We start from the raw sequence: 23,949 nt of genomic DNA, 5'->3' as shown, positions 1-23,949 counted from the left end.
AGAGCCAGTCCCTGCCCCAGAGAACTCACGAGCTAACTGGATGAGACAAGGCATGGGAGGGAAACTGAGGCACAGAGGGGGAAGTGCTTTGCCCAAAGGTAAACTGAGGAACTGAGCCCCAGCCCACTGGACCACCCACCAGCACACGATGTCCTACGTTCAGGGAAGGGAGGTAAGCTCCGGAAAGCTTTCTGCAGCGACGCAGAGCAAAGACTTTCCAAATCTACGGAGCAGATTTGTTGCTAGTTCCCTAGTGGGCACTGACTGCGGAGTGTTGGGGCTCTGTGCAGGGAGACTGGTATATACAGAGCGACATGGTGACTTGGGAAGCTGGGTGCAAGGGAAATACCTACGTTTCAATACAGTGACATGTTCAGGAACAAAGAACGCAGGCCACACTCACAGCATGGGGTCTCTAACCTGTTAAGCGGTGACTCTGGAAAAGACTTGGCAGTCATGGTAATCAGGTGCACAGGAGCGCCCAGTGCGAGGCTGGGGCCAAAAGGGCTTATGCCATCCTGGGCTGTGCAAACAGGGCAATCTCCAGTTGTTAGAGAGGTTATTTTCCCTCGGTATTTGGCAGTGGTGCGACCTCTGCTGGGATCCTCTGTCCAGGTCTGGTGCCCACAATTCAAGGAGAATGTTGATAAATTGGAGAGGGGTCAGAGAAGAGCCACAAGAGTGACTGAAGGACTGGGAAACATGCCTTATAGTGAGAGACTCCAGAAATCAATCAGTTCAGCTTCACAAAGAGAAGGTTACAGGGTGCCTTGATGATAGTCTGTAAGTACCTACACAGGGAGCAAATGCTTGATAATGGGCTCTTCAGTCTAACAGACAAACGTCCAACACGATCCAGCGATTGGCAGTTGAAGGTAGACAAATCTGCAGAGCTCTCCAGGCCAATCACTAAACCCGCCAAGTAACATAGCCTGAGTGTGTGTTTTACTCACCTTTATCTTCTCCACAAGGAGGGCTTTGCAGAGAAAAGCTGCCAGGTTTTGTTCTGGGTGCCTCGTGAGGGCGGCCCTGCTGATGGTGATGACACGATCCAAGAATTCAAGTTTCTTGGCCTCCTCCTATGCCCCGCAGAGATTAGACAAAAACAGGAAGGTTAGCGTGGAAAGGAGCTGCCAGTGGGAGAGATGTCAGAAAGCTTCCCCCCAGCACTGCTCAGGCTTTGATATGCTGAAGGGCAGAAGGCCATTCATCTCTCAACAGGAGTGGCTATGTGGGGCGGGCAGGGCAGCTCTGTGTGAAACCAGACCAGAGAGGGAGCAGATCTCACGGGGTAGGTGTCCAAAGAGGAACTGCAACATGGGGGCTAAGCATCCAGACAGTCTTACTGGGGGGCTTGATAGAGTGGGAGGAACATCTGGGTGTGACACCCTGACACCCCAATATTCGCCACTGTCATATAATTAGGATATGTTTGGTACCAAGTATGTCTTGTAAGGTATCAGTCTAAAAGTCTTTATCTGCTAGACATTAATGTCTCATTGGATTGCATGTGCTATCGTTGTATGTGACGTTCTGAAGTTGAGCTGTGTATGTGTTCCTGAAAAACACTGTGAGGTTCAAAACAGCCTTTCAGGTAGAACAGCAAAAAAGCCAAACACTGGCTCCTGGAGGAAATGCACAAGCATTCGGGCTACCCCAGGAACTGTGTGCAATAGAAACCTCCCCGAGATAACGCAACACAACGGGACCTGTTGGACCCAGGTCACAGCAAAAGAGTTTTCCAGCAGGTGGGAAGAGAAGATAAAAGGGGAACAATAACATCGCAGGGGGGACGGGACGGGACCTCAGACTCCCTGCAATAAGATACCTGGAAACACCTGAGAGACAAAGATTGAACCATGAGAAGTGATGGTCCTAGGCTAGAGAGAGAGATTCCTAGCCTGTGCAAGAAAACCTGGGAAAGCCAAGCTGCAAAACCAAGGCAGCTTCTGCCTTAAGAATCTGTCAACCTGTTTATCACTCGGGGAGAATTTGTTAATGGATATCCTATCCATCTGGTGTGTAAAGCTTCGTTTGTGTGTTTTCTTTATTTACTAGGGTAATCTGCTTTGTTCTGTTTGCTATCTCTTCTAACCGCTTTAAATCTACCTCTTGTAGTTAATCATCTTGTTTCTTGTTTATACCACAACCCAGTTTGTAGTATAAATTAGTAACTGGGAGGAGGGGCAAAGAGTTGTTCATACCTCTCTCGACATCGAGGGAGGGGGCGAATGTCATAAAACCTTTGGGTCCGTACTCCAAAGGAGGTGGGCACCAGAGAACTGGGACAAGGCCCTTCAGCTGAGTCTTCCCAGAGCTGATCTCAGTGTCTGTGTCTTTCTGCAGCTGGGTGTGGCCCTGCCTGTGTGTATGGCTGGAAGAGGCTTGTGAGCCGAGCCCAACAAGACAAGGTAACGGGGGCCCAGGCTGGCAGAACAGGCGGGCTCAGTGATAAGCCAGGACATCAGGTGGCACCTCAAAGGGGGGCAACCCATCACGCTGGGGACTGGCCAAATCCAGTGGGCAAGGGGCATGGTGGGTGCCTTTTGTAACTCAAGAGAGGATGTTTTTAAGATGCTCTAGTTTAAACAGGAATTATTTGGGGGCAGGTCTCTGGCCTGTGTTATACAGGAGGTCACAGTGGGGAGGTCCCGTCTGGCCTTAGAATCCATGCCTCATCCGGAGAAGGACGGATACTGCATGTGGACAGGGCAGTAGCTGAGAGATCAGAGGAGGGCTCTTGGTACCTGTTCATTGCCCTTGAGAAAGGTGTTGATGTAGTCTAGGGTCTCTTTCTCCTGCCAGTCTGGCCCCATAAAGCAGGAGGCATTCCCAGGTGATGGTGAATCTGATCAAAGACAGAGCAGTGGTCATACCTGGGGCTGCCAAGCTGCAGGCTGGGTGACAGAGATCTTAGCAGAAACCCTTGCCCCCCGCTCCCACCCCAGCAGGGTAGCAGCCCCGATGCACAACAGGGTCTGGCACAGCCATCCCTGGTTTCCCCAACTCTTTGCTGCTCAGCCCAGCAAAGATCCAGTCAGAGCCCTGGTTCCCAGCGGCCACCCCACTTCCGCGCCCGCACCCAGCATGCAGGCTGAGCCTGGGGATTTGGAGAGCGCCACACCTGGAAGGAGGCATGATGTCAGGCTCTGAGTGGTGTCCCCGTTCTCCGGGCCATTGCTGGAGTGGGCAGAGGGAATGGCAGTGAATCGCTCTGCTCCCCGCTGCGGAAGAGGGAGGGGCTACCCAGTCTGCGCAGGATACGGGGACCCAGGGCCTGCCCGTTCTGCTTCCTCTGACTGCTTCCCCTGCCATCGACAGCCACGGGGTGTAACCTGGGCAAGCCCTGGGCTCCCATCATCAACCCCCCCACCCAAATGCCCTGTGCTGTGCCATGCGTAACCCCCCTGGAAAGGAGCCAGCAGATGGGGCTGCAACATCAGGGGGCATCTCATGCTTTGGCCGGCGCCCTTCAATCCTAGGCTTAACAACCCACCGTGCACAGAGCATCCCCTTCGACTGGTGGAAAACATCTTCCGACCCTGTGTGTGACGGATCGGGGTGGGCAATTCAGTCAGTCTCCACCTGATGCTTCTGCTGCCGCCCCTAATGCCCGGTCAGATGTCGGGGCTGCAGCTGCTGCCAGCAGGAGGGGCCATTCCCCCCTGCCTGGGTTTTCCTGTCTCTCCATCTCATGGCAGCCCAGAGTTGTACAAAGGTGATGGAGTCTTCTCCCGCCACTGACACCCTGGTCTTGCAACCCCAACCCCCAGAGGGGCCAAGCCCCACCGCAATGCAGGGCCATGGCCCCGGCCATTTTTGCAGCCCCTCCGCCCACCCAGGAGGCACCCACTCACCAGCATGGAAGGGCTGAGGCACACACAGCTCCTGCTGCTGCTGTGGGCTCTTCCGCGGACTCTTCCTTCGAGGAGGTCTCGTCTCCTCCCAGGCAAGGATGGGCTTCAAGGGGACCTTGCGGACTTCCTCAGCCATCCTGCAAGGAGCCAGGACAAGGCATTGCTTGTGAGAGGTGAGAGGCGACTGCCCCGTTCAGCATCAGGGCCAGTCCACGTATGGCCGTTCCACCAGTGCCTACAGCTGCCAGCAGGGAAACAAGCCAATGGATGTGCTCAAAGTCACCCAGGCAGGCAGCAGTACAGGCAGGATTAGAACCCAGGTCTCCGGACTCCCAGGCCCATCCCGCAGGCCAAACGGCCTCCCCCGGGTCACTCCTGCCTCTCCTTCTGCTGGTTCACAAACTGCCCAGCAGACAGGCTGCATCCAACCACTCAGGATTCTTCCTGCCCAGGGAAATTACCCTGATCCCTTCCCCCAGGAATATTGGGGCCGTGGCAGGTCCCAGGTGGGGGAGGGAAGCGGGGTGGGGTGCGGGGGGCGGGCTAGTGAGCAGCAGGAGTTGCTCTGACCCCACCGTGAAGGGGAAGGAGCAGAAGGCGGGAGAGCGGCAGGCAGGCAGGCTGTGCCAGGGCAGAGCTTTGTGGCGATTTCGCAGCTCGTCTCTCCAAGGCCTGTGTGGCAGCAGCCGCTGCAGAGAATCCCAGGCCTGATTCCCCCCACGCTGGGTCTCCTGAATGGCCCCTGCCCTGGGGGGCTCCATTCCTCACCCAGTGTCAACTGCTGACTCCGCAGCAGCTGCACGGCAGGCGTCCTAAGGCACCTCTAGTCCTCTCCAGAGCTCAGGGGGACTGTCCTGGCATCGGACTGTCCTGGTGAATGGAACAATGGCTCCGGGCAGACGGAGAATGCCTGTTCCCCCGGCAACCTCAGTGCCATTCCCTCTGGAAGTGATGGTGTCCGCAAAGGTGCTGGAGGTGGTCAGGCCTTGTGGTTGGAGCTGGACTCAGGAGGCCGGGGCGTGGGTGGAGCGAGGCTGGAGCAGGAGCAGAGCTGGAGTAGGACGAGGGGCAGGGCCACCAGCTACCTCCCGGTCTGGGCATTTACCTGGCCCCACCATGCCAGTGGCTGAGCACACGGGTGTTGTGGTATTTAGGCTCTCAACCCCCCCGCAGAGCAAGGACCTGCTCTCCCTCGTTAGCTGAGGCCAGGGGCGGCGGGGACTCATCTGATCTCATGCAGAAGACTTACAGAGGAGCGGGGAACTGAACACAGCTCTCCTGGGTCCCAGCCCAATGCCTCATCTAACCACCTGTGCCGCCTTCCCGTGCCGTGCCACCAGTCCTGCCAAACCCTCCTCCTTGTCTCCGTCCCCTCCGGGCTCCACTGGTGCGACCCCTTCTGTCGAGCTGCTCCAGGCTCCCTCCTGTGCGCATGCCGGTGCCCACTTCCTCACTGGCACCAGGCTAGACGGCCGGCACCGGGGCGCTTGGCAGACATGCACCACCCAGCCAGGAGCTCGGGGAAGGCTCGGTGTGGTTGGCGATGCAATGGAAAAGCAGAGGTGGGCAATAGAAGATTCTCCTACCTGGAGTCAGGAGTGGGCAGAAGCCTGCGCGTAAATGGGCCACCCACTTTCTGCTGCCGGTGGCGGAGCTGGATCTGCTGGCTCAGCGTTCCCCAGGGGCACCTGCCAGCTCTCGCTCTGCCAGAGCCAAGCCTGGCAGTGAGGGGATGAGGCTGTGCCAGCCAGCAGGGGCGTGTCACAATGGGCAGGCGAGTCACAGACCAGCCAATGTGTGACTCCCCAGCCATGGGATGCCCCAGCCCAGATTTGCTCTGGCCTCGCCAAGGCTTTAGAGCCTGTCCTTCCCCACCGGGGTCATGGGAGGGACCTTCCGCTCCCCACAGTCACAGACGTTAGGCCGGAAGGGACCTCTGGGCTCCTCTAGTCCCAGCTCCTGCAGACCCCAGGCCAGAGCCCCTCCCTGCATCCATGCTATTGGAGCCAGGGGGTCTCTGGATCCCCGAGTGGGAGAATCAGTTCCCTCCCGGTTCCTCCTTCTCGTAACAGTGCAGAACGGGGATTCATGAACTCTCCCCACCCATAGCTCCCAGCCCACATGGGAGGCTCTTTCCACTTTCCCAAGCTGCCGGGTGCTTTGGTCATGGGCTGTAAAATGGTCCCATCTCTGCTTCCTCTCCCACCGCTGCAACGACACAGAAGCTGCTTTAATAACAGCCCCCTCCACTCTGCCCAACTGAGTCTCAGACCTTGCTAATGCTCAGTGCCATGACAGCCCCAGGAGATGATTGCTGTGGCATGTGACGAAGTGGGACTCTTCTTAATGTTTCCTCTGAATAGTGTGGGGGTGCCTCAGTTTCCCCTATGCAGTTCTTAAGTATCGAGGTGGTGGGGTAAGGGTGTATGATCATTGCAGAGCCCTAGAGGGCAGGTATGTGCAGGGGTCTGGACACAGAGAATGGCCGACACCCTATTTCCTGGGTGCTGATGGCCTGGCCCTTCCCCCCTTCTCACAAGGTGAGAGCTAAAAGGGTTGGAGAAAAAAGGAATCAGGTGACCTCCTGGCCCAGGAAAGGGACAAAGCCCAGAGGAGGAGGGGCTGGAGAGAGTTTCAGTTGAGGCTGGCTGGGGACATGGAGTGAAGTACAGGCGTGGTTGTCTGGCTCACTACCTCCCAAAATGGACTCAGCTGAGGGGTCCTGTTCTCTGCACCTACATGCTCTGTGTTAGACCATGTTCCTGTCATCTAATAAACCTTCTGTTTTACTGGCTGGCTGAGAGTCATGTCTGACTGCGGAGTTGGGGGGCAGGACCCTCCGGCTTCCCCAGGAGCCTGCCTGGGCGGACTCGCTGTGGGAAGCTCACGGAGGGGCAGAGGATGCTGAATGCTCCAAGGTCAGACCCAGGAAGGTGGAAGCTGTGTGAGCTGTTTGCCCTTCAAACAGGCTGCTCACAGAAAGGAGACTTCCCCAGAATCCTGACTGGCTTCATAGGGAGCAGTTCCAGAGCATCGCCCGGGGACTCCGTGACACGGGGGTCTCGGCCCAGGGGGAGGTAGTGACTCCTAGAAGCAGGGAAAGCAGCAGCACCATAGATCAGGGAGGTCTTGCAATGCCAGTGACTGTCTGGGGTCTGGCACCCCAGGTACTCAGAGCAGATTGTCAAAGGCCAAACCCCTCTCACCACCGGCTCTGTAGCTCCCCCTTGCTTTCGGTCTGTCTTAGGCACCATCCTGGCCCTCATCCCCCTGGCATCCGAGCACTGCCCATTGCATTTATTCTAACTGCCCCCTTCAGGGCAGGGTCTGGCAGCTACCCCCACTGCACAGACAGGGAACTACAGCACAGAGGGAAGAAGAGACTAGCTCGAAGACAAACAGAGCATCTGTGGCAGAGCTGGGAAATGAACATGGGTCTCCTGGGTCCCAGGATGGCACCTTCTCTTTCAACCCCCTGCCCTCTTCGTCCCTGGTTCAGTGGGAGCTGTGGGAGCTCTCTGGGGCACAGGAGCTGGCTGGTGCCCAGATGGAGCTACGTTGCCTATTGCACAGATCTCGCTTTTCCCGAACATTGAAAATGCTGCTCCAACCATACCAGGGCCCGCCAGGATCCTTGCAGCTGGTCCGTGCTAAATTGTGAACTGTGCCCTGGCCTCCCAGAGCGGGGCAATGGGAGAGGGTGGGGCTGGCCCAAGGCCCTGCTGGATTGCGGCTCACGCGTACGGGGTCCCAGTGCTACAGAGCTCTGTGCTGGGGCAGCGCTTTGTGGGGGTTTCACAGCTCCTCTCTCCAAGGCCTGTGTGGGAGCAGCCGCTGCAGAGAATCCCAGGCCTGATTCCCCCCACGCTGGGTCTCCTGAATGGCCCCTGCCCTGGGGGGCTCCATTCCTCACCCAGTGTCTCCTGCTGACTCTGCAGCAGCTGCACGGCAGGCGTCCTAAGGCACCTCTAGTCCTCTCCAGAGCTCAGGGGGACTGTCCTGGCATCGGACTGTCCTGGTGAATGGAACAATGGCTCCAGGCAACCGGAGAATGCCTGTTCCCCCGGCAACCTCAGTGACTGGGCACTTACCTGGCCCCATCATGCCAGTGGCTTAGCACACGGGTGTTGTGGTATTTAGGCTCTCAACCCCCCCTCCGCAGAGCAAGGACCTGCTCTCCCTTGTTAGCTGAGGCACAGAGCGGCGGGGACTCACCTGATCTCACGCAGAAGACTTACAGAGGAGCGGGGAACTGAACACAGCTCTCCTGGGTTCCAGCCCAATGCCTCATCTAACCACCTGTGCCGCCTTCCCGTGCCGTGCCACCAGCCCTGCCAAACCCTCCTCCTTGTCTCCGTCCCCTCCGGGCTCGACTGGTGCGACCCCTTGTGTCGAGCCGCCCCAAACTCCCTCCTGTGCGCATGCCGCTGCCCACTTCCTCACTGGCACTCGGCTAGACCGCCGGCACCGGGTCACTTGGCAGACGTGCGCCGCCCAGCCAGGAGCTCGGGGAAGCCTTGGTGTGGTTGGCCATGCAATGGAAAAGCAGAGGTGGGCAATAGAAGATTCTCCTACCTGGAGTCAGGAGTGGGCAGAAACCTGTGCGTAAATGGGCCACCCACTTTCTGCTGCCGGTGGCGGAGCTGGATCTGCTGGCTCAGCGTTCTCCAGGGGCACCTGCCAGCTCTCGCTCTGCCAGAGCCAAGCCTGGCAGTGAGGGGATGAGGCTGTGCCAGCCAGCAGGGGCGTGTCACAATGGGCAGGCGAGTCACAGACCAGCCAATGTGTGACTCCCCAGCCATGGGATGCCCCAGCCCAGACTTGCTCTGGCCTCGCCAAGGCTTTAGAGCCTGTCCTTCCCCACCGGGGTCATGGGAGGGACATTCTGCTGTTATACCAATAAAATAAAAACCAACAGGATCTCATGAAAGGGAAAAAGGCAACATACCACATTTATTGTGAATACAGAAAGAATCATAGTAAGCAGTTAGTTATAGCTATAACATTCCATTCAATCTCATATTTATTCACATATTGATTCATACAAACACACACACACAGGTTCTGCAAGGTTGTTATCATAGTTACCAGCCTTAGAGTTGCTCATGCCAAGCCACTGGCCAGGTGGCCTAGACATGAGGAGGGAGCAGGGCCTTTTCAGTCATCTGATGCTCCTGGAAGTTGGTTTGCAGAATCAGCCCCCAAAGTTCTCACTTTTTAGAGTCTATTTTTATAGGAATTTCTTCCTATGCCAGTCTATGGGAATTGCTTCATCATGCTGTTGCTGAATCAATCAGCAGATAGCACATTCCTGAGGGCTCCGCGCTGCTAGATGTTGTCTTGTTCTTTGGTTCTCCCATTCTTGAGGCTGTTGGGTGGATTCCAGTCTGCCCTCCAGGGGTCCTCTGGTTCCATCCCGGTTCCTCCTTCTCGTAACAGTGCAGAACGGGGATTCATGAACTCACCCCACCCCCAGCTCCCAGCCCACAGGGGAGGCTCTTTCCACTTTCCCAAGCTGCCGGGTGCTTTGGCCATGGGGTGTAAAATGGTCCCATCTCTGCTTCCTCTCCCATCGCTGCAACGACACAGAAGCTGCTTTAATAGGAGATGCTGCCAGCTGCAGGGTGAGAGGGGGGAATGGCTGTGGGGAGACAGATGGGTCTCCCTCAGCTGCGGACGCTCCTATATGTGCTATTCCCCTCCCCACATACCCTGCTGTGGGGGAGGTTGGAGAGGGGCTGCTCAAGGACCGGCCTAGAACAGGACACCTCCTCCCAGTTCTGAACATAGGAGTAACCCGGCCCACTGGACTCAGTGCCAGGGTCCCAGGGATGCCGATGGGCTGTGGGTCAGGGAATCAGGGTGAGATTCTTCAGAGCTCAGACCCAACGTGATCTCAGCGTGCTGAGCGCTGGGAGAATTAGGCCTGAACACAGTCACTCTTAGGGTTGCCAGGCATCCGGTTTTCTCTTTCGAAAAGAGACCCTGGCGGCTCCGGTCAGCACTGCCAACTGGGCCGTTAAAAGTCTGGTTGGTGGCAGGGGGATGAGGAAGGGGCCTGCAGCAGCTCTCTCTGTGGAGCTCGGGGGCGGTGCGAGCCCCCGCTGGGAGGGGGTGGATCCCAGCGGAGGGGCTGGGAAAGGCATTCGGCTGCAGGCTGGGGCCGGCAGGGTTAACCCCCGGCAGCAGCCTCTGCGGTGGCCAGGGGTTCCCTGCAGAGCGGGCTGTGGCCTTTAGGAAGTGCCTTCAGCCCCCTCCCTACCCGGCCCACTGCTCCCCAGCTGTTGGGAGCTGAGAGAGGAGGGGTCAGCCACCTGTCCTGGGGCCCACACCTGCTCCCTGTGGGGCTACTGTGCTGGGTTCAACTCGGGACCATGCGGCCAGCAGGTAAGGGGCTGTGGGCAGGTCACTCTCCTCCCGGGGATGAATGGGCTGCGTGGAAGCATGGGGTAAAATTGGGCTGCTCTGCTTGGGAACGGGTCCGAACAGAGTCGGGCAGCAGCTGAGTGTGGAGGCCCCAGCCAGCAGCCGGGCTGTGGGGGAGAATGAAGGAGAGGGGTTGGGGGTCACTGCAAATGGCAGGAGGAGGAGGGGGGGCCTGCATCAGCTCTCTCCCTAGAGCTGCTGTGATTTGCACTATGCTGGGGGAGCAGCGAGCCAGGGGCAGCAGTGGGATGGGTGTGTCACTAGCGGGGAATTCTCTCCCCCCCCCCTCCCCCCCACGTTCCAGAGAACAGGAAAAACTTTTGTCCTCACCGAGCCAGGTGTCCAGGATTCATGGCTGTTAGAGCAGCCTCTGACACCCGGGAAATGCCAGGGCCGTGCTGGTGTGGCTGCTATTTAAGGGGCCACCTGACATCAATGCCTCCCAGACCCCCACAAACCACACCAGCCAGAGCCACCCAGAGCCTGCCCTCCAAGCCCCCTCCCGGGCCCCAACCCCCTGCAACAACTCAGAGCCCCCTCACACACCCATACTCCCTCCTGGAGCCTGCACCCCACATTCCCTCCCACACCCGAATTCCTTCCCGGACTCCACACTCCTCTCCCACACTCCGAACCCCTTGGCCCCAACCTAGAGCTCCCTCATACACCCCAAGCCCTTCATACCCAGCCCCACCCCAGACCCCGCACCCCAGCTGGAGCCCTCATCTTTCCCCCCATACCTCAACCCCCTGCCCTAGCCCAGAGCTCCCTCCCGCACTCCAAACCACTTGGCCCCAGGCTGGAGCACCCTCCTACACCCTGAGCCCCTCATCCCTAGCCCCACCCAGAACCCACACCTCCAGCTGGATCCCTCACTCCCCCACAAACGCCAATCCCCTGCCCCAGCCCTGGTGAAAGTGAGCGAGGGTGGGGAAGAGTGAGAGACGGACGAGGGGGGATGGAGTTAGTGGGGGTGGGTCCGCGGGGAAGGGATGGGGTAGGGGGAGGGGCTTCGGGGCAGCGGCGGGGCAAGGATGTTCAATTTTCTGAAACTAGAAAGTTGGCAACCCTCGTCACTCACCTTCCTGAGACGCTGGATCCTCAGGGCTGGGGCCGGTGTTCGGGATCAGCTTCTGGCCTGGGCAAAAAACACAGACAACATCAGGGACGTTCAGCGGTTCAGTGGCCAGCCAAGCAGAGATCATCCCAGAGACGCAGCTGCTACAAATCCCTAGACGATGTCTCTCCAAAGGAGCCTCAGACACACTGGGCCAAATCCCAGCTGGGGTAAATTGGTCCCACTCTACTGGAGTCAATGGGCCAGATCTCCAGCTGGTGCAGGTCAGCCCTGCTCCATTGACATCAGTGGGCCAGATTCCCATCTGGTGTAATAATAATTAATAATCATAATGCACTAGCACATGACAGTCAAATCCAGGTCAGGTCTCATTGAGCTGGTAGCTTTACAGACATGATAAATGTCAATCCCTGCCCACAACGATCATGAGTGGATGAGAAAGAGAAACTGGCCAAGAGGTGGGGTTGGAAAATGGAGTTAGAAATCTAATAAGAACATAAAAACAGCCAGACTTGATCAGACCAATAGTCCATCTAGCCCAGTATCCTGTCTTCTGACCGGGGCCAATGCCAGGTGCTTCAGAGGGAATGAGCAGAACAGGACAATTCATGAGTGATCCATCCCCTGTCATCCTCTCCCAGCTACTGGCAGTCAGAGGTTTAGAAACACCCAGATCATGGCTAATAGCCATTGATGGACCTAACCTCCAGGAACTTATCTCATACTTTTTTCAACCCAGTTATCCTTTTGGCCTTCACAACATCCACACGTTCCATGGCAGAAGCCCACACAATTATAAAATGCTTGACACCATCCAGCTGTTCCCTTCCCCCTCCTCACATTGTGTTGGGGTCCAACAACTCACCTGGTATATTCAGTGTCTGGAGGAGACTGAGACGAGAATTTTTCACCTGGTTCTGGTCGTTCCTGTACTGGTACATACATCGAAACTGGCCTGAGCTCTGTACAGAGATGTCATGTTGATACAGTGACTGGCCTGGCATGACCTTTTGGCTTGATATTTCTTTACCATCCTGACAGAAAATAACTAAAGCAGCTAAAGTCTTGAGACGAAGGTGACACTGAGCCGAAATGCAGTCCCCGACCTGAGCTGAAGAGGTGCTCAGAGACAATTTAGGAGAAGGGAAGTCACCTGCAACAAGAAAGAGAGACTAAGGGTACATCTCCATGGCAAAAACCCAACGTGACAGCAAGTCTCAGAGGACAGGACAACTGACTCAGACTCATAGAGTCACGCAAGGGGGCTAAAATTGAAGTGTAGACACTCTCGCTGTAGTGTGGACACAGGCTAACACCACTTGAGTACCACGAGTACCACTAGTCCTCCAGTGCCTTCCCACAGTTCCCGCCGTGTGCCCAGAAACGTCAGACTGGCAAAGAATTCAAAGCACATCTCCGTTTTCTGCAGCTCTCCGAGCCGTGGGCCGTGCCCCAAGAAGCTGTACATAGCCCCACACTGGAGGGAGAGCAGAATCCGTGTGGGCACAGCAGTGTGCCTGTTCTCGCACGAGCTCCGCTAACTCGAGAGGAGTCACTGAGTGCGGATAACTCGAGTTAGCTCTGCAGTGAAGGCAGAGCCAGGCAGGGAATGAAGCATTAGTGATGGATTAGTGAGAAGTACGCTTGGCTGATTGAAAGAGCCATTTCTCTTCACGTTGGAATTAAAATAAATACAGTGCAACACAGGAGATTGAAGACAAATTCATTCTAACAGGTTTCAGAGTAACAGCCGTGTTAGTCTGTATTCGTCTCTAAGGTGCCACAAGTACTCCGTTTCTTTTTGCAAATTCATTCTAGTGCAGTGCCCTGGTCTCATCAATACACTCCTCTATTAGCACCGACTCTGCCAAGATTTACACATGGAAAGTTTGTTAAACATGTATCTCAGTGACACTGGGCCAGATCCCTGGCTCATGTAAATCAGCCCTGCTCCATTGGAGTCAAGAGAGGTATTCTGATTTATGCCTGCTGAGGATTTGGCCAAGATGGGTTTCACTTCCAGTAAAGTTTAAGGTCTGTCACTGTGGGAAGTTCCATTTACAGTGCGATTACCAGGATTTCAGGCAGGAATCGTGTAAGAGGCATTGCCCACCCATCCGCCTCCTACACCTCCCCAGCCGCCCTCCCGTTGCCATTGTCTGGGGGTTTCACTCCTTTCTATGTCTCCCCTTCTTCCATGTCTCTTGTGCTCTCACTCACCTGGGGAGCTGCAGGGCTCCTGGCCTGTGACCCCAGCACCTGCACCAGACAGGAGAGGGGGTGAGTGGCAGACACAGCAGCTCTAACTATATTAATGTCACGCCAGCTACACTGGGGTGACATTAATATTAATAATTAAGCCAAGACAAGGCAGAAAATCCCAACTCAGGATCATGTTGCAAGACCCATACACCCCAATCCCACAATTGGAGCCATCTGTGGGCCCTGGGTCTCACCATGGCTATCGATGGAAAGCCCCAAGTGGGAATCTTACAAAGTTTGAATATTTGCAAGGCAGGATTAAAGTTTCCATTAACGTCTAAGAAATTTATTCTAATAGTAAAACGCTCCTCACCATGTAACCTGCTGAAAACAAAGAACACGAACATTCATGATCTTCAAAACATTTTCTCACTCTCTTTACTTTCCTAATCAGCTTCAACTCTTTGTCCTCATCCCTGAAATGAGCTCCGCACAGCCAGTCCTAACCCTGTCATTTCCAGGTTTGTAACCTCAATATCATCCTTTTAATGTAGGTCCATTCTATGTACTATTAAAGATCTGCTCACCGGCTCAGACTTTCAGAGCTGTATAGGTGATTTGGATGCTCAGTTGCCATGAATTTGAACAAAGTGTCCAAATCCCGTAGGCAGCTTTGAAAATCTCAGCCATAGGTTGTAATATATATGTGAGTACAATACACACACACAGGGACATTAGATATTAAATAAAATAGCTAGATATCAAAACAATGTTCTGAGCATTAAATATTCTCTCAGAAATTGGTAAGAAACTTTGGCCATGAATTTCAAACCAGTTTTTAAACCCAACATGAAATAACTGCTTAGAGCTCAGTAGAACATCAACGTGCAGCTGTTCATTTAAACCATTTTTACCATAACTTCCCCTCCAGGCTGTTTCCCATGTCCCCCTAGCACAGGCAGACCTATAAACCTGCCTGCCCCTAAACCGCTAGGCAGAGGGCTCACTGCAAACTCACAGAGCAGTCACAGCAGGATCATGGGGTGATCGAGAGCCGGCGACTCAGCCTGAATATCCCACAGCAGCATCGAGTCTACATCTCTGATGAACAGCCACTGGTGCTCTGTGCCCCAGGTCCCTCCTTCTCCCCTCCTTCTTCCGGCCCGGACAGGCTCTGGGCTCTTGTAGCGTGTCTCAGGGAGGCCCTGATGTGTCTGTGGCCAGAGGGGCCCTCCCTCATGAGATGAGAATGGAAACATTATTCACCACCCCCCCACACACACACATCTGGTCTCTGCATTGGGGAGAGCTGGACCCCCTGGTTTCCCATTGGAACCTCCCTGTGACAGGCTCAGTCCTGCTGAGCCAAAACTAGTGAATTTCTAAATCCATTCCTGATATCTGCTGGGAGAGCAATACAGCGGTGCATAGACAATCCAGGAAGTTTTTGGAAAGCGTAGGGGACAATTTCCTGGCGCAAGTGCTAGAGGAGCCAACTAGGGGGGGCGCTTTTCTTGACCTGCTGCTCACAAACTGGGTAGAATTAGTTGGGGAAGCAAAAGTGGATGGGAATCTGGGAGGCAGTGACCATGAGTTGGTTGAGTTCAGGATCCTGATGCAGGGAAGAAAGGTAAGCAGCAGGATACGGACCCTGGACTTCAGGAAAGCAGACTTCAACTCCCTCAGGGAACGGATGGCCAGGATCCCCTGGGGTACTAACTTGAAGGGGAAAGGAGTCCAGGAGAGCTGGCTGTATTTCAAGGAATCCCTGTTGAGGTTACAGGGACAAACCATCCCGATGAGTCGAAAGAATAGTAAATATGGCAGGCGAACAGCTTGGCTTAATGGTGAAATCCTAGCGGATCTTAAACATAAAAAAGAAGCTTACAAGAAGTGGAAGGTTGGACTTATGACCAGGGAAGAGTATAAAAATATTGCTCGAGCATGTAGGAATGATATCAGGAGGGCCAAATCGCACCTGGAGCTGCAGCTAGCCAGAGATGTCAAGAGTAACAAGAAGGGTTTCTTCAGGTATGTTGGCAACAAGAAGAAAGCCAAGGAATGTGTGGGCCTCTTACTGAATGAGGGAGGCAACCTAGTGACAGAGGATGTGGAAAAAGCTAATGTACTCAATGCTTTTTTTGCCTCTGTTTTCACTAACAAGGTCAGCTCCCAGACTGCTGCGCTGGGCATCACAAAATGGGGAAGAGATGGCCAGCCCTCTGTGGAGACAGAGGGTGGTTAGGGACTATTTAGAAAAGCTGGACGTGCACAAGTCCATGGGGCCGGACGAGTTGCATCCGAGAGTGCTGAAGAAATTGGCGGCTGTGATTGCAGAGCCATTGGCCATTATCTTTGAAAACTCGTGGCGAACCGGGGAAGTCCCGGATGACTGGAAAAAGGCTAATGTAGTGCCAATCTTTAAAAAAGGGAAGAAGGAGGATCCTGGGAACTACAGGCCAGTCAGCCTCACCTCAGTCCCTGGAAAAATCATGGAGCAGGTCCTCAGAGAATCAATCCTGAAGCACTTGCATGAGAGGAAAGTGATCAGGAACAGCCAGCATGGATTCACCAAGGGAAGGTCATGCCTGACTAATCTAATCGCCTTTTATGATGAGATTACTGGTTCTGTGGATGAAGGGAAAGCAGTGGATGTATTGTTTCTAGACTTTAGCAAAGCTTTTGACACGGTCTCCCACAGTATTCTTGTCAGCAAGTTAAGGAAGTATGGGCTGGATGAATGCACTATAAGGTGGGTAGAAAGTTGGCTAGATTATCGGGCTCAACGGGTAGTGATCAATGGCTCCATGTCTAGTTGGCAGCCGGTATCAAGTAGAGTGCCCCAAGGGTCGGTCCTGGGGCCGGTTTTGTTCAATATCTTCATAAATGATCTGGAGGATGGTGTAGATTGCACTCTCAGCAAATTTGCGGATGATACTAAACTGGGAGGAGTGGTAGATACGCTGGAGGGGAGGGATAGGATACAGAAGGACCTAGACAAATTGGAGGATTGGGCCAAAAGAAATCTGATGAGGTTCAATAAGGATAAGTGCAGGGTCCTGCACTTAGGACGGAAGAACCCAATGCACAGCTACAGACTAGGGACCGAATGGCTAGGCAGCAGTTCTGCGGAAAAGGACCTAGGGGTGACAGTGGATGAGAAGCTGGATATGAGTCAGCAGTGTGCCCTTGTTGCCAAGAAGGCTAACGGCATTTTAGGCTGTATAAGTAGGGGCATTGCCAGCAGATCGAGGGACATGATCGTTCCCCTCTATTCGACATTGGTGAGGCCTCATCTGGAGTACTGTGTCCAGTTTTGGGCCCCACACTACAAGAAGGATGTGGAAAAATTGGAAAGAGTCCAGCGGAGGGCAACAAAAATGATTAGGGGACTGGAACACATGAGTTATGAGGAGAGGCTGAGGGAGCTGGGCTTGTTTAGCCTGCAGAAGAGAAGAATGAGGGGGGATTTGATAGCTGCTTTCAACTACCTGAAAGGGGGTTCCAAAGAGGATGGCTCTAGACTGTTCTCAATGGTAGCAGATGACAGAACGAGGAGTAATGGTCTCAAGTTGCAGTGGGGGAGGTTTAGATTGGATATTAGGAAAAACTTTTTCACTAGGAGGGTGGTGAAACACTGGAATGCGTTACCTAGGGAGGTGGTAGAATCTCCTTCCTTAGAGGTTTTTAAGGTCAGGCTTGACAAAGCCCTGGCTGGGATGATTTAATTGGGGATCGGTCCTGCTTTGAGCAGGGGGTTGGACTAGATGACCTTCTGGGGTCCCTTCCAACCTGATATTCTATGATTCTATGAAAAGGGCAAATTCCTCTTGACAATTTCCACTATTTTACCACTAGCTCCAGCTGTCCCCTGAGACGGGAGACACAAGGGCATGTTGTTGGTGTGAGCTGGTGTCTGTCTCGGCGTCTCCACCCTCCACAGCCTGCTGCATGCACCACTGCCAGGGCGGGCGTTGTGTGTGGGGGTGAATTTATCACCAAATGATGCACAGGGTCATTAACATCTGTTCTGAGCTCCCAGCCTGCTCTGGTAGTGTGAGCTCTCACTCCACTGGCCTCTTCACTGCGCACCCTCAGCCCTGCCCCCAGGGGCCGTGTGTCCCTGTCACACTGACCCAGGCCTGCCCGGCCCAGGCATAGGGCTCAGGCAGACACTGTGGCTGTAGAACAACCAGACATGGAGAGGGAAGGAATGAAAACCCACATGCCCCAGGTGTTCAGGTGAAGGGGACCTGAGACACTGGCATCACATGGAAAATGGGGACCATGCCGGTAACACCAGGACGTGGTCTGTGTACAGCACTCCCTTTGGCTGGGGGTGATACAAAGGCCGGGAATTGGCTGGGCACAGGACCTTAGCATTGGAAAGCTAATGTGCCACTATATAAAAAGGGTAAACGGGATGACCCAGATAACTGGAGCACTGTCAGTCTGATGTGGCTTCCTGGCAAGATAATGGAGTGGCTAGAATTAAAGGAGGGTAAGATAAGAATGTAAGAACGGCCATACTGGGTCAGATGGTCCATCTAGCCCAGTATCCTGTCATCTGACAGTGGCTGGTGCCAGATCCTTCAGAGGGAATGAACAAAACAGGGAAATTATCAAGTGATCCATCCTCAGTCTTCCAGACCCAGCATCCGGCAGTCAGGGATTTAAAGACTCCCAGAACATGGGGTTGTGTCACAGGCTATCTTGGCTAATAGCCATTAACAGACCTGTCCTCCAGGAACTTATCTAAGTGTTTTCTGAACCCCATTATAATTTTGGCTTTCACAACATCCCCTGGCAATGAGTTCCACAGGTTGATGGTGCATTGTGTGAAGAAGTATTTCCTTTTGTTTCTTTTATACCTGACAGCAATACATTTCATTGGCTTCTTGTGTTATGTGAACGGGTAAATAACACTTCCCAATTCACTTTCTCCACACCAGTAATGATTGTATACCCCTGTATCGTATCCCCCATAGTCATCTCTTTTCTAAACTGAACAGTCCAAGTCTTTAATTTCTGCTCATCTGGAAGCTATCCCATACCCCTACTCATTTTTGTTGTCCTTCTGTATCCTTTTCCCAATACTAAGACATCTTTTTGACATAAAATAACCAGAACTCCATCTAGTATTTAAGATGTGGGAGTACCATGTATCAATAAAGTGATATTTTTGAGTTTCCATGTCCTTGAGTGTTCCATATTATTTATTATATTTATATAGTGGCTTTGTGATCATTTCTGTCTTATTATCTATCCCTTTCCTAATTGTTCCTAATAATTTGTTAGCTTTTTTGCCTGCCACTGCACACTGAGCAGATGTTTTCAGAGAACTTGTATTGATTCCAAGATCTCTTTCTTGAGTGGTAACAGCTAATTTTGATCCCATCATTTTGCACATGTCGTTGAGATGATGTATTCTAATGTCTATTACTTTGCATTTATTCACGTTGAATTTCATTTACCATTTTGTTGCCCATTCACCCATATTTGTGAGATCCCTTTGTAACTCTTTGCAGTCTGCTTTGGATTTAACTATCTTGACAAATGTTGTATCATACACAAACTTTGCCACCTCAGAGTTTACCCCCTTTCCCAGATCATTTCTGAATACGCTGAACAGTACTTGTCCCCATACCGATCCCTGGGGAACACCTTTATTTATGTCTCTCCATTCTGAAAACTGACCATTTATTCCTATTTGTTTCCTATCTTTTCACCAGTGAGATCCATGAGAGGCCCTTCCCTCTTATCCCATGACCACTTACTTTGCTTAGTAGACTTTGGTGTGGGACCTTGTGAAAGGCTTTCTGAAACTCCAAGTACACTATATCTACTGGATTACCTTTGTCCACATGTTTGTTGACCCGCCTCAAAGAATTCTAATAGATTGGTGAGGCATGATTTCCCTTTACAAATCCCATGTTGACTCTTTCTCAACAATTCTGGTTCATCTACGTTCCTGATAATTCCGTTCTTTACTGTAGTTTCAACCTACTTCTCTGGTACTGAAGCTAGGTTTTCCAGCCTGTAATTGCCAGTATCACCTTTGAAGTCTTTTTAAAAAATCGGAGTTACATTAACTAAGCTCCAGTCATATGGTACAGAGTCTGATTTAAGCAACAGGTTGCATACCACAGTTAGTAGTTCTGCAATTTCACATTTGAGTTCCTTCAGAACTCCTGTATCAAGTGGGAGTGCTTCCAGTGGAGTCCCACAGGGATCAGTTCTTGGCTGTAAACTATTTACCATTTTCATTAACACCCAGAAAAAAACATAAAATCATCACTGAAAAAATAGGGTGAGGTGTAAATAATCACGAGCACAGGTCACGGACACAAAGCACATTCTGAATGGCTAGGGATAGAACCACCGAATCTCAGGGTTGGAAGGGACCTCAGCAGGTCATCTATTCCAACCCTTTGCTCAAAGCAGGACCAATCCCCAACTAAATCATCCCAGCCAGGGTTTTGTCAAGCCTGACCTTAAAAACCTCAAAGGAAGGAGATTCCACCACCTCCCTAGGTAACGCATTCCAGTGCTTCACCACCCTCCTAGTGAAAAAGTTTTTCCTAATATCCAACCTAACCCTCCCGCACTGCAACTTGAGACCATTACTCCTTGTTCTGTCATCTGCCACCACTGAGAACAGACTAGATCCATCCTCTTTGCAACCCCCTTTCAGGTAGTTGAAAGCAGCTATCAAATCCCCCCTCATTCTTCTCTTCTGCAGACTAAACAATCCCAGTTCCCTCAGCCTCTCCTCATAAGTCATGTGTTCCAGTCCCCTCATCATTTTTGTTGCCTTCCACTGGATGCTTTCCCATTTGTTCACATCCTTCTTGTAGTGTGGGGCCCAAAACTGGACACAGTACTCCACATGAGGCCTCACCAATGTCAAATAGAGGGGAACGATCATGTCCCTCGATCTGCTGGCAATGCCCCTACTTATACAGCCTAAAATGCCGTTAGCCTTCTTGGCAACAACGGCACACTGTTGACTCATACCCAGCTTCTCGTCGACTGTAACCGCGAGGTCCTTTTCTGCAGAACTGCTTCCTAGCCATTCGGTCCCTAGTCTGTAGCGGTGCATGGGATTCTTCTGTCCTAAGTGCAGGACTCTGCACTTGTCCTTGTTGAACCTCATTAAGTTTCTTTTTGGCCCAATCCTCTAATTTGTCCAGGTCCCTCTGTATCCTATCCCTACCCTCCAGCATATCTACCACTCCTCCCAGTTTAGTGTCATCTGCAAACTTGCTGAGGGTGCAGTCCACGCCATCTTCCAGATCATTAATGAAAGGTAAGCTGGGTACAAGCAAACAATATACATTTAATATGGCTAAATGTAAATGCATACACCTAGGAACAAGGAATGTAGGCCATACTTACAGAATGTGGGACTCTTTCCAGGGAAGCAGTGACACTGAAAAAGATAGGAGTGCCATGGTGGATAATCAGTGGCACATAAACTCCCAGTGTGATACTGTGGCCAAAAAGGGAAATACGATGGTTGGATGCATAAATGGGAATCTCGCAGAAGAGTAGAGAGGTTATTTTACCTCTGTATTTGGCACTGATGTGACCATTTCTGGAATCCTCTGTCCAGTGCTGGTGTCCACAATTTAAGAAGGCTGTTGATAAATTGGAGAGGGGTCAGAAAAGATCCATAAACATGCTTAAAGGATAAGAAAACATGCCTTTAATGACAGACTCAAAGAGCTCCATCTGTTTATTTTAACAAAGAGAAGGTTAAGGGGTGACTTGATCACAGTCTGTAAGTGCCTACATGGAGAATAAATATTTAATAATAAGTTCTTCAGCTAGTAGAGAAGGTCAAACATGATCCAATGGCTGGAAGTTGAAGCCAGACAAATTCAGACTGGAATAAAGCATAAATTAACCCTTGGCACAATCTACCAAGGGTTGTGGTGGATTCTCTGTCACTGACAACTTTTAAATGGAGATGGGATTTTTTTTCTAAAAGCTCTGCTATAGGGATTGCTTTGGGAAGTTCTCTGGCCTGAGCTATATAGGAGGTTAGACTCGATGATCTGGCCTTGGAATCCATGAATCTGTGAATTTCCTGGCTCTGCCCCCATTCAGGGTCCACACCCCCTATGTCACTAGCTGGGATGGAGCTAATGCAGGTGTCTCTATGACAGGACTGTGCCCCCAGAGGACCCTAGGCTTGAGACATCCTGCTGGGACCAGATGCACCTACATTCGGGTCACTTTGGGACCGACAGGTGCATTGTATGTAACCACACTCCCGCACAGGGGAAAATCTGGCTCAGTGACTGTACCAGGGTCCCATGGTATCAGCATAGGCTGGGAAATGGTGCTGGGGAGAAGGTGCCATGCTCCCAGCCACCTGGGCCTGCTGAGAATGCAGTGCAGGGACCATCTGCAGGATAGAAGTGAGCGCAGCAGATGGGCATTGTGTCGGTATGATGCTATCTAGGGGTACTCAAGGTTGTGAGGCATCTTGCTACCACCTGGCCTTACATGACACTTTCTCGGGTTGTCCAGGACCATGAATCACCTGGTTACCCCCTCCTGTTTCCAGCTAGAGGAAGACTTGCTGGTTCTTAGCTGGGTGTCAGCTTCTCTGACACATCCAGTCTGGCAGCCACCCACACAATCTCTTCTGGGTTCTGCCAGCCCTTACCTAGCCTTGCAGGAGAACAACAGGTGCACTGCAGCCCCTGTGCCCCTCGGAAAGCCTCCCCCTGTAGTATCCAGCCCGTGCCAGTGGAGACTCACAGAAATCACCAGCTTTACTGTCTCCAAGGGAAAAGTGCACACACAGCCTGACTGGTACGACTCAGGGACAGTCCTTTAAAACCTCACAGCACAGAGACTGAGTTTGAGTGAAAACAATAGTAAGGTTATTCTCAAATATAAAGATGTAAGGAGAATGGACATAGTAATGGTTCCATATAAAACGAAAAGTATAACATGCTTCTTAGAACCTAAGCTTAACTGCCGCAGGCTAAAATCCTTGTCTACAGTCTTTTCCCCACCCAAAGCAATCTCCCAGCATCACCCGCCAGCATAGCTCGGATCCACCTTCCATGAGTGCAAAAAGAGCTGTCCATTTTGCTTCATCAGCGATGGATAAAGTGGAGTCCTTTTGACTTCTTGTACTCCCCATGTTCGTTGCTTTGTCCCTGAGGTCAGGACAACCCCCTGTGGTTTTTATTTCTGGGTCTTTCCATCCCCCTGTTTATTCCATATGCAGGTTTGGCTTCCATTGTGTTGGCTCACAAAGCTTGATTTACAAAGTTGAGGGCGATGGAGGGAATCAGCTTCCTTTATCTAACTCAGCCCCTCATTGTCAGTCCTGCCTTGAGTTAGACGTCAAACCATTGTTTAGTGCATAGACACAGCTTTCAATATCACCCCTACGTATGTCACCCAACAGTTCTGGGAATCAGTATGATTCTGGCTTTCATTTAAGTTTTCATTAGACATTCTTTATACATAAATACTATGACTGCAACATATTGTGTATAGTGAGCTTTCCAGGACTATCAGAGGCTACAATGATGGAACAGAGACCCCTTTTCCAGGTGGAATTGAGGGATCCTAAGGGTCACACCCTACTGAGAGGGAGTCTTGTCTGTATCTGCTGTGGGCCAGCTCCTTGAATCCTCCAGCTTCCAGCAGCACAATCACGGCCTTCGAGACCTCTGCAGGCCTCTCTGTATAGGCTTGTGATGGACACCCTCCATCCCCTGAGTCCTCCGATTGTCCTTCTGGGGTGCCAGGCCCTGTTCCAATGAACATGCACAGAGCTCTCAGATTCGCCATTCCCAAAGGAACAGCACACACCGGCTTACCAAGTTCCACACAGGGTCACCACTCTGCTTCACACGCAGCCCTGAGATAGATTCATAGTGAAAACAAGGACAGGTTTGTTATGAAAGATCAAAGATTAGAGTCACAGTAAGTAAGAATATTGGAAACAAGCGGTTACCTATCAAACAGAAGCACAACATATTTGCTAGAGCTGAAACTTAGCTAACAAGGGATTCCCCTGTCTCCTGCCAGATAGCTTACCCTCAGCCATTCTTCCAGCATTTTCAACCCGTTTGGCTGAGATCCCTTCTCAGACAATCCAGCCCACTGGCAACTTACCCTCACAGACGAAAGGAAATGGGGGGGGGGGTTTCGTCTGCACCCCAGACATAGTTCAAAAAGTTCATTCTCTTACCCCTAAACAGGAGAATCTCTGCTGGCTTTGTTTCTTCCTAGAAACCCCTCTGTATATTGGTTAGTATTTTGCTCAGATTGTAATTGGGCAATACTCAATTAGCACATGACCAACCAGAAGGAGAGAAGCAGTTCTTCTCCTCTGCCTGCCAGGAGCTTGGG

The 23,949-nt window shown here is 52.3% G+C and overlaps 1 protein-coding gene across 1 annotated transcript; it reads right to left on the bottom strand.

Annotated features, from left to right (window-relative positions):
* Positions 1-8,894: 8,894 nt before the first annotated feature.
* LOC311514228 (uncharacterized protein) lies at positions 8,895-14,506 on the bottom strand (the record flags this gene model as incomplete). Its single annotated transcript, XM_084652658.1, has 6 exons — positions 8,895-9,432; positions 11,365-11,421; positions 12,227-12,514; positions 13,582-13,620; positions 13,937-13,947; positions 14,478-14,506. 6 exons carry the CDS (start codon positions 14,504-14,506, stop codon positions 9,311-9,313), a joined length of 546 nt encoding a protein of 181 aa, XP_084508784.1. The 3' UTR covers positions 8,895-9,310.
* Positions 14,507-23,949: the final 9,443 nt, after the last annotated feature.

This window comes from Lepidochelys olivacea (assembly GCF_965140295.1).
Source record: "Lepidochelys olivacea isolate rLepOli2 genome assembly, contig: Scaffold_30, whole genome shotgun sequence".
Taxonomy (NCBI): domain Eukaryota; kingdom Metazoa; phylum Chordata; order Testudines; family Cheloniidae; genus Lepidochelys; species Lepidochelys olivacea.
This window is presented reverse-complemented; position numbering and strand designations above follow the sequence as displayed.